The sequence below is a fragment of the Citrus clementina genome, unplaced genomic scaffold (genome assembly GCF_000493195.1).
Source record: "Citrus clementina cultivar Clemenules unplaced genomic scaffold, Citrus_clementina_v1.0 scaffold_3, whole genome shotgun sequence".
NCBI lineage: Eukaryota > Viridiplantae > Streptophyta > Magnoliopsida > Sapindales > Rutaceae > Citrus > Citrus x clementina.
The window spans coordinates 50,605,660-50,614,871 of record NW_006262339.1 but is presented as its reverse complement, the minus strand read 5'-3'; the positions used below and the strand labels follow the sequence as shown (position 1 = coordinate 50,614,871).

Here is a 9,212-nt window from a genome sequence, read left to right as displayed (position 1 = left end):
GCATTTATTAGGGAAAAAAAGCATTTTGCTGCCAACCCATTTATAACCAATTAGCTACAAATGACAGAATTATGTCAACTCCCCCCCCCCCCCAACAAAAAAAAAAAAAGCAAAGTTGAAAAACATCACAAGAGAACTTTAATCTGTATCTAAATAGCTATTGAAAGAAATTGCCATCTACCCATGCAGTCTAACCTTCTTTACTGCAGCCTCCAGCAACTCTTTAGGACATGGAAGATCAACAGGTTCAGAAACGATACCAAGTGGATGCCCAAGGGACTTCCTGGTCTTCAACCAAAGTTGGGCACATTGGCGAGCTAAACTGATAAATTGTAAAAATAAACACAGAATAAATTATTTGGGGAAGGAATAATAAAAAAATTTATTTTGCATATCAAGCAATCTATTTTCATTCAAGGATTAGATCTGTGCAGCTTAATTTCATTCAACTGCCAAGTTATCTTTTCCTCCATTGATAATAAGTTTCCAGCTAGCAACCCTGCATTTAGTCCCTCTGTGTGATTGTTATGATACCTCTTCAGACCTGAAACAAACTAAAAGTCCAAAAGACATAAAAGCACCAAAGTACTGGCTCTTGTTTGTATCATAATTTTTCCATCTTCATCCAGATTCACAACTATGATTAAAGATCGAGAAATGGAGAAAACTGCTCACTCTGGACTCAAGGAAAAAGACAGAGAGTAAAGTAAAATATAATCAATTTCTATTTTAAAAAGAGTTTCTTAAAAACAAGCAGCAAGTTGAGTGTTTTTTCTTCTCCCTTTTCTTGAGCTTTTAGGGAACAATTACGCTTTTGTTCATTTTATATTGTGATGGTCCATATTCCCCTGGTTTAGCTTAACATAAGAAGACTCCTCTATATTGTTACTCACAAGTAATATGCCCTAAATGACAGTATGGCAGATCTTACATAATTCCCCCCTGGTACAGCAGAAAATATTAATGGATCAACAGAAATTCAAGATAGAAAACTTTTTTGCCTTGATCTCAACATATAAAAAAAAAAAAAAAAAAAAATACCAGCCACAAATGTAAGAGCATGAGTTCGAGTTCCCATATTGCAATTTGGGGACTTAAATCCCCTCTCAATTGAGTAGAGACAGCCTTCTCCCTTACAAAATGTAAGTGGAGTAGACGTCCCTCAAATATTAGTGAGGGTGTAGTGCTTTCAAAAATGTAAAGTAGTTCCAGTAGTTCTCTAATTATAAATATTAGTAAAAGTATGATGTATTACCAGTTGTAGTCTAATTGTAATATCAGAGTTATAAAAAAAAAAAAACCACTATGTTCAGAGTAGCACTAAAATTAAGAGTGCCCTACAGACTCAGACTTGAATCTGACGCAGCGAAAAATTTTCCGACACCAATTTCATCAGTTTATATGGTGTGTCCTGATCAAATGAGATAATTTCTTTCTACATATGCCAGGAGATAGTAACCTCACCTACGCATTCGACCAAAATAGCGGGCACGCTCAGTTACTCCAACAAAACCTCTGGAGTCGAGAATATTAAAAGCATGGGATGTTTTCAACAGCTGATCATACCTAGCATGTTTTGAGCAAATGTTAGCTTTAAGGCAGGAAAACAGTAGAATCAAGATATTTTACTCTGCACAAGGAAAATACATCGAAGGTTCCTAAACATACGCAGGAATTGCAAGTCCCGAAGCAAGTAAGGAACGTGATTCTTCCTCAAAAAAGTCAAATTGTTTCTGAAGATGATGAACATTGGCATGCTCTAAATAATATGCGCTCATTTCCTTCCTGAAATAGAGATGCATAATCGTGTTACATCTACACTAAATAATCAGAGTAAACATAGCACATACAAGTTATCCGCAGACATCACAGTTCACAGAAGAGAAAAGATAAACGATGGAGCATGGATAACTGTCAAGAGTATAAGCAAAATATATAGTCCATAATGAAACTATCTAGAAGTTTGAAGTTATCACAAAAATAAACAGAACTAATTTCATATTTCTAGGAACAGTAAGTTTCAAACTGCTAGCAGAAGGCATGTCACCAATAAAGTTTCCAACAAAAGTAGCTCCATCCTATGTGATGAATTGAAGTTCTACCAGAAGAAAATTATTCACTACCCAAGCTTAACAATATCAATAGTGCAAAAGTTGGATTACTATAAAGAAAAAGATTACAAAAAAGACAACAATTATAATCCATAACTAGTAATTTAAGTGTCTCTTTACTCATTTTCCAAAAACAGTTCCCCATATGTGATTCCATCAGCATACTGAATTTTCTTAAAATGGTCAACTCCCTGCAAAATTTTCGAATGAAAACTTCAGGCAAACTTTATAAAGCTGACAAAAGAGAAGCAAAAGAATTCTAGTAATATCAATGGACCTGAAGCAACATGAGTATACGCTCGAGACCATATGTAATTTCCACAGAAACCGGTGACAATTGAAGACTTCCAGCCTAGAGAGAGTAGCAAAATAGAACTTATCAACCAAAGAAAATAATCATCCTGAACAATAAAATGTTAACACATAAGTTGAAACTTCTAAAACAACAAAAAACACCTGCTGGAAGTACGTGAATTGTGTGATCTCCATCCCATCCATCCAGATTTCCCAGCCCAATCCCCATGCACCAAGTACCTGTAAGCATCATTCCACCAATTAGCTCTATAAAATCTTTCAAATAAACAGTACGATAGATTTGATATGCTCATAACTAAACACATGCAAGAAAATTGAACCAAATGTTTGCAAATCCAGCAGCAAAAGATGATATATTACTGGGCTCTCCCAGTTGTCCTCCACAAATCGTATATCATGTTCAGTTACATCAATGCCTGCCAAGCACATAAGCATCAAAACAATAAACAAATACTCAAAAGAAATACAGATGAAAAAAATACCTTCAAGATGGTACCCACAGACATGATTAGTTTTCACCAGAATACAATGAATTGACTTGAAATTTCTTGAAAAAAAAAGAAAAGAAAAGAAAATTGCTCAGTACCCAAAGCAGATAGGCTGCGAATGAAAAGGTCCTGTGAGTTTCCAGGATCAGGCTTCAATATAACCTAACAATCAAAGGAAAAGGAAAATATGACATAAGAGTTGAAAAAAGAACACCCACACACATGCACAAGAGCAAAACCAAAATTAAACTAAACCTGAAATTGAGTGTGGCGTTGGAGCCTGTTAGGGTTTTCTCCATAACGACTATCATCTGGACGAATACTAGGCTCCACATACCTTTAAACCGAAATGCCACATCAGCTTTTCTTCACACCAAAATATTAGTACAATTACTATCACAATGGCGTGAATATTTGACAAACTTACATTCCAAAGCATACTTACGCGACATTCCATGGTTCTGGACCAAGAACCCTCAAAAACGTCAGCGGATTCATAGTTCCCGCTCCAACCTGGTCAACACAGTAAGAGTATAAAATTAAATTTAAAAAAAAAAACTAATTTTCTAATGCAAATAAAAATTAAAATTAGTAAACATTACCTCTGTATTGCTGCATTGCATTACGGAACATCCAACCGAAGCCCAATATTCCTATATATATTTACCAAAAAGTTTACAAAAGAACAAAGTAAAAAGAACCGAAAAAAATTAAAAGAAAAGAAGGCGCAGGAAAAATGTCCAAGAAAGTGCGAATGGAAAGTAAACTGACCTGGAGCCTTTGAATAGCCTGTTGAAAAGTAGGAACCGAAGCTTTTTGCCGCTCGTTATTCGGTTCAGTCGACGGCGGCTCTTGAATTGCTGAAGTGGTGATTGCGCAGACCGAAGTTCTGTGGAACTGACGGCGACATAGTGGCGACAGGCAGAACCAGCTAGGGCTTGGATTGCCAGCGCAGAAGAAAGAGAGATGTGAAGCGCGGGGTTTGAGAATTGAAATGGCTAACGGTAATGCCAGAATTGCCATGGCTGGCTCTTTTGCTCGCAGTATTTCAGAGGCTTCAAATGAGCCTTAGCGTTTAGCCAGTAGCAGTCATATGAGGGAGACTCCTAGTGAAATGTTCTTTACAGTTGGAAATTACTTTGTACTCCTGCTTCTAGGCCGTAAGTTTTACCATCCCCTTCGGTAATGGCAGCATGATATCGTAATCGTAAACTGTACGAGTACCATTTTCCCTTTTTTTATTTTTTTTTTTATTTAGAGTTTTACCATTTTCCTTCTTTTTTTTAATTTAGGGTTTTACCATTTTTACGAACAGTAATTACTAATTAGCTTCAATTAATGTTCAGAAGAGTAAGCAATAACTTTCTTGCCTAGAACTGCAACTTAAAATTTTTAACCTAATTTTGTAAATATGGTTAGAACACCAAAAAAAAAAAGCTTATTTAATAATAAAAAAGGGTTTTGTAAATTTATAAAATAAACAAGCTATAAAATTTTTCTCAACAACAGTGATTGGTAACATACTAAAAACTTATATTATAACATTTAAGCTAAAGTAACATGATTCTCTCTCCATATATATCGGTTAAATGTAAAAATTTTATTTTTAAAAGTAGGGATATGTCTTGACAACTTATTTTTTTTCTTTTTAAAACAACATTTTAAGAATAAAATTGATCAAACATACGTATTATATTTTTCAAATTCACAATGATTTCAATAGTATTATTTGCCAATTCTTTTTTTACCCCATATCCACAATAATTTCAACAATATAATTTATTAATTCGCTTTTATCTTCATTTCATTAGCATGCTAAAAATAACTTATTTTATCAAGTACAATAATTACAAACAAACCTTTAACATTATCTTAATACCTAGTTGATTTTTAAAAAATATTATACTAGAGATTACAATAAAAACTAAATTGTTTTATAACCAATTGATTTTTTGTTAATAGTATATAAGAGATTACCATACAAACGAAAGAAATAAACAAGTTAAAGAAAATGATAAATAAATAAGTTAACCGGTAAATTGCAAACTAAAAGTCTTCTTTTCTTTTTCTTTTTTTTTTTGGAGGGGGGGGGGGGGGAATTATTACATCTACAAAAATATTTAATCTGGAATCTAATAGAAAAGCAGATATACATATACCAAAGTTACAGAACAATAACTCAAAAATCTACCCCCGATTACGGAGGAATTTGTCCCCTTGGGGCTTGAACGGCAATACGCGCAAGAAATGAATGTCTTAAATTCCATATTTTATTAGGAAACTATTACCACTAGCCTTAACAACAAAACTCGGAGATTACAAATCTAGAAGGCCGAGTCGGCGAGAGCACGCAATATGGCGGAGGAAGAAGTGGCTATGGAATTGGAAGCCGTACAAGCCGTATACGGCGACGAGTGTGTCGTTCTCGATTCATATCCTCCACATCTTCATCTTCGCATCAAACCTCGAACAGCCGACGTCTCCTCTCAGCAGGTCCATCTCTCTCTCTCTCTCTCTAATTTTACATTTAAGCATAATAGAAAATAAATCCAGTGATTTTTTTTTAAACGTTAAATTATCAGTAGTTAACTACTTTAACTCATTATTGTGTAAGTAATAGCGTAGGCTTTTATTTCTCCATGATTATTGTTGTAAACAAATTAAACTATTCTGCTCTTGATTATTATTAATATTTTAAAAACATTATTGTACTATTTTCTCTTGTAGTTTGTGGAAGCAGTTATTGGCATAAGAGCAAGTCCTAAGGTATGTTAATTTGAAATATTATTTTCTATGTTTATTTGAAATGTGAAAGTTCATTTTATAGCATTATTAGTTTATGTGCTAACTTAAAGCAAAAAAAAAAAAAATCTACTTGTTTTCGTAGTATCCTGAGCATCCACCTCGCATTGATCTTATCGAATCCAAGGGTCTTGATGATCAAAGGCAAAAACATTTGATAAGTTGTATACAAGACAAAGCTCATGAGCTCACCTCTTGTTTAATGCTTGTAGCACTTTGTGAGGTAATTGTTGCTCCCCTTCTGGTGATACTATTCGTTTACTCATATTTATACATATGAATCATTTACTTTTGTAGCATTATTAGTTGATGAATTACTTTGGGTTGGTGGTTTGTGCAGTTATTCCATATTGGAGTTTTTTTTTTTTTTTTCTTTTTGTAAACATTGATTATGATATTTATATTTAGGAAGCAGTGGCAAAGCTTTCTGCTATGAATCACCCTGATGGTGACTGTCCATTATGTTTGTATCCTTTGTTCCGAAAAGACAAGAATGTTGAAGTCTTGCCATTTATGAAGTTGATGTCTTGCTTCCATTGCTTTCATAGGTAAGAGTTCTGGCACTGAATTATTTTACTTGGTATCAGGCACTCGTTTTGGTTTCTAAATTTGTTTAGTATGGCAGTGAGTGCATTGTTAGGTGGTGGAATTGGCTGCAGAATGGGATAGAAACCGATTCTTGTGCAACTGTGCATCCTAATACAGACATGCGGAACCAAAAAGGTTTGACTTTAATCTAAATTGACGAGGGAGTTTGTGTCTTTTTATTAAGAGTCTAGGTGTATTAATTGTTCAGTTGAGTGAGTTCTGCATAGTATGCTTCTGAAATGTGATACTAGAATTGATTCTAAAGATTGATACAACTGATAACCAGTTATTTCTATCCTTTTCTCATGAATAAAAATTTTCTACTTCATGGATAAGAAGTTTGTTCTATTTGTGGTGGGCTTTCACAGTTTGTTTTTGCACTCTTGTTTATTAAGGTGCACTTGTGTTATGAATTACATTTCTTGACAAGTAAAACATTGTTTCATGAGGTACCATCTTGCAGTTTTTATTTTTCTAAAAGTGAAGATATTTAAGATCTTGTTTATTTTAATTTTCTTTTATGATGTTTATATCTCATATGTAACTGTTATCGTTAGACATGCTTGGACCAATTGATGGAAACATGGGAACCTGTCCAGTTTGCCGCAAGGTTTTTCATGTCAAGGATCTTGAACATGTGCTCAACTTGGTTGGCAGTCAATCCAGTCATCTGGTATATCGTCTATCTCATTGTATAATAAAATTTGTCATCACATTTTAGCTTATTGTTCCCTTTACCTTCAATCTTAATGCATTTGTTGCTCAGCAGTAGCAATGTTTGACTTGTAAATTATACTCTCTCAGATCTTCTGTTCAAAATTTCATCATTGTAATCTTTTTCCTCCTTGTATGAATCTGGTGAAGTAAATTATTTTATTTCTTGAATTTCAGAGTTCCAATGGAAATGAAGTTGATGATGATGATAAGTACCTTCATTCTGATTCGGAGAACATAAGAAGACAGAAATTTGAGGCCATACTGAAATTACAGGAAGAAAATAGTGGTCTTATTGAACCCAAAAGGGACTTAGTTGTTTTGCCTGGTATGTTTCTCCCACAACCAGCGACATTGCCTACCCCAACATCAACCAAAGAAACCACTGAGCAGGAACAAGGAGAGCAGTCTGCCCCTGCAGAGATAAATGCCACCGGTTCCTCAAATAGGGCCAGTGGTAGTAAGCACTGGAATTCGGGAATGAGAAAGCGAAGAGGAAGAAATCTCAGAAACCAAAGACAATGGATCAGAAAAGATGATAGTAGTGTAAATTAAGTTCTCATACTCTGATTTTGTCATTTTGAGTTCTTGGAGATCAAAATCTATTGCTACATGTCATCAAACATTCATAAAGAGGACAAAGACAAACAAAAAGAAATGTGTAAATGTATTATCAGCTTGAAATAGAAGTCTTGAAATCCAAAATTTTTTACCATGATTTGGTGAGTCAGTTTCAAAGACCGAAAGTGATCGTAACTTGCATCGAGTATTCTTTATATTTTATCTTGCACTTGAATCTCGCATGGGGGATGATTTTGATCCGGAAGAGATGGGCCCCCGTAAGATTTATTGAGAGCCCAGGTATTGCTATACGAGTGAGCTGGGCCTATCCATGCAGTGTTTGTGTCTCTAGTAATGCTTTTCACACCCTGTTAATATCCTCCGAACACTCCATTTTTTTATAACCATAATTTTACTGTCAGTGAAAATTACATAAAATGACAAATATAAATTTAATTAAACTAAAGTTTCTGGATAAATCATAAGCCTCCAACTATTTCTTATTTCTAATATATGAAAACTTATTTTTTCTGATAAAATCAAAATAATGAAGAAATAAATTACCAAATAATAGTATGGTTAGAATTTAATTTATTTATTCTAAATGATAGTAAAGATAAAAATTATAATTTTATTTTATTTCCCTTTTTGTAATTTCATAGAGGAAAGAGATATAAAGAATAAAAACCGGGGTTTCTTAAGGTCTTGTATCTCACCTGTTAGCATCGAGAATGGTAATATTTGACCCCTTAATAAAATCTTTTATCTCAATATAACCCTTTAATAAAATTTTTCCAGATTATGAGAGTAGAGTGATAGAATACTATAATGCTATAATATTCATATATCTTGCAGAATTTGAGAGTAGAGTGATAGAATACACAATTGAGTGTTTGGTGAAAGGTAATTTTGAGATTTTGAGATTTTTAATTTTTAATAATAAATTTACTTTTTAAAATGGGTGCAGAGAGAAATTTGGTGGATTCAAATAGCCCCACAATAAATTAAAGGGTAAAATACTCTTAAACACTTATTTTAATAAAAATTTATGTTACAACGATACCCTTTGATTAGATTACTATTAAGAGTTGGACTATTGGCACCCCTTTATTAATCTTATAAAACTCCTATTATATTATAATTATATTTAAGGATAAATATAAATAGAATTAACTCATTTATATTTTCTTGTTCTCTTCAATTTTATTATACTTGCACAATATAAATATATTTTATTATCAATAAAATAATATGAATTTAAGAAGTAATCGTCTAAGCTAAAACAAAATTCTTGTAATAAACATAACAATTTAATTAAGATATAATACAGTGGAAAAATCAGTGAAATAAAATTTTATCCTATTGCAAATAATTTTTTAAGAATTCTCAAATTAATTGCTAACCAAAAATATTATAGGCAGGATAAAATTGTATTAAACCCATAAAATATTTATTATTTTCTAAGTATAATGTTTTTCTTATTTTTTAATTTTTCTTTAAAAATTAATTAATAAAGAAAGTTTGAAGAGATGAATACAAATAGTAAGGTTGAAAGAGTGAGAAAAATATTAGAAACTAAAAAATTCAAAAATAAAAAGAGTATTCATTGGAAAAAAGAAGAAGATATTTTTGG

General features: G+C 32.8%; 2 protein-coding genes across 2 annotated transcripts in view; one reads left to right on the top strand and one right to left on the bottom strand.

Moving 5' to 3' along the window:
• The window catches only part of LOC18048345 (glycine--tRNA ligase, chloroplastic/mitochondrial 2), a 13,788-nt gene extending 9,725 nt beyond the window's left edge, over positions 1-4,063 (bottom strand). The window contains exons 1-12 of the mRNA XM_006445375.2: positions 3,686-4,063; positions 3,517-3,567; positions 3,360-3,427; positions 3,170-3,251; positions 3,013-3,076; positions 2,787-2,842; positions 2,568-2,645; positions 2,389-2,463; positions 2,232-2,302; positions 1,669-1,785; positions 1,465-1,566; positions 196-322 (exon numbers count right to left, since the gene is read on the bottom strand). Of these exons, the coding sequence (XP_006445438.2) occupies positions 196-322; positions 1,465-1,566; positions 1,669-1,785; positions 2,232-2,302; positions 2,389-2,463; positions 2,568-2,645; positions 2,787-2,842; positions 3,013-3,076; positions 3,170-3,251; positions 3,360-3,427; positions 3,517-3,567; positions 3,686-3,937 (1,143 nt within the window). The 5' untranslated portion in view covers positions 3,938-4,063. The remainder of the gene's footprint in view (positions 1-195; positions 323-1,464; positions 1,567-1,668; positions 1,786-2,231; positions 2,303-2,388; positions 2,464-2,567; positions 2,646-2,786; positions 2,843-3,012; positions 3,077-3,169; positions 3,252-3,359; positions 3,428-3,516; positions 3,568-3,685) is intronic.
• Positions 4,064-5,015: 952 nt separating this feature from the next.
• LOC18048886 lies at positions 5,016-7,733 on the top strand. The gene is made up of 7 exons (XM_006445373.2): positions 5,016-5,407; positions 5,642-5,680; positions 5,802-5,939; positions 6,125-6,264; positions 6,342-6,439; positions 6,862-6,977; positions 7,196-7,733. Exons 1-7 carry the CDS (start codon positions 5,270-5,272, stop codon positions 7,571-7,573), a joined length of 1,047 nt encoding a protein of 348 aa, XP_006445436.1. The 5' UTR covers positions 5,016-5,269; the 3' UTR covers positions 7,574-7,733.
• The last annotated feature ends 1,479 nt before the right edge of the window (positions 7,734-9,212 follow it).

Bases quoted from the DNA above. Each gene is read 5' to 3' on its own strand.
- LOC18048886 (XM_006445373.2), top strand. From the start codon at position 5,270: ATGGCGGAGGAAGAAGTGGCTATGGAATTGGAAGCCGTACAAGCCGTA. The intron at 5,940-6,124 runs GTAATTGTTGCT...ATTTATATTTAG, and splicing joins TGCTTGTAGCACTTTGTGAG to GAAGCAGTGGCAAAGCTTTC. The intron at 6,978-7,195 runs GTATATCGTCTA...CTTGAATTTCAG, and splicing joins GCAGTCAATCCAGTCATCTG to AGTTCCAATGGAAATGAAGT.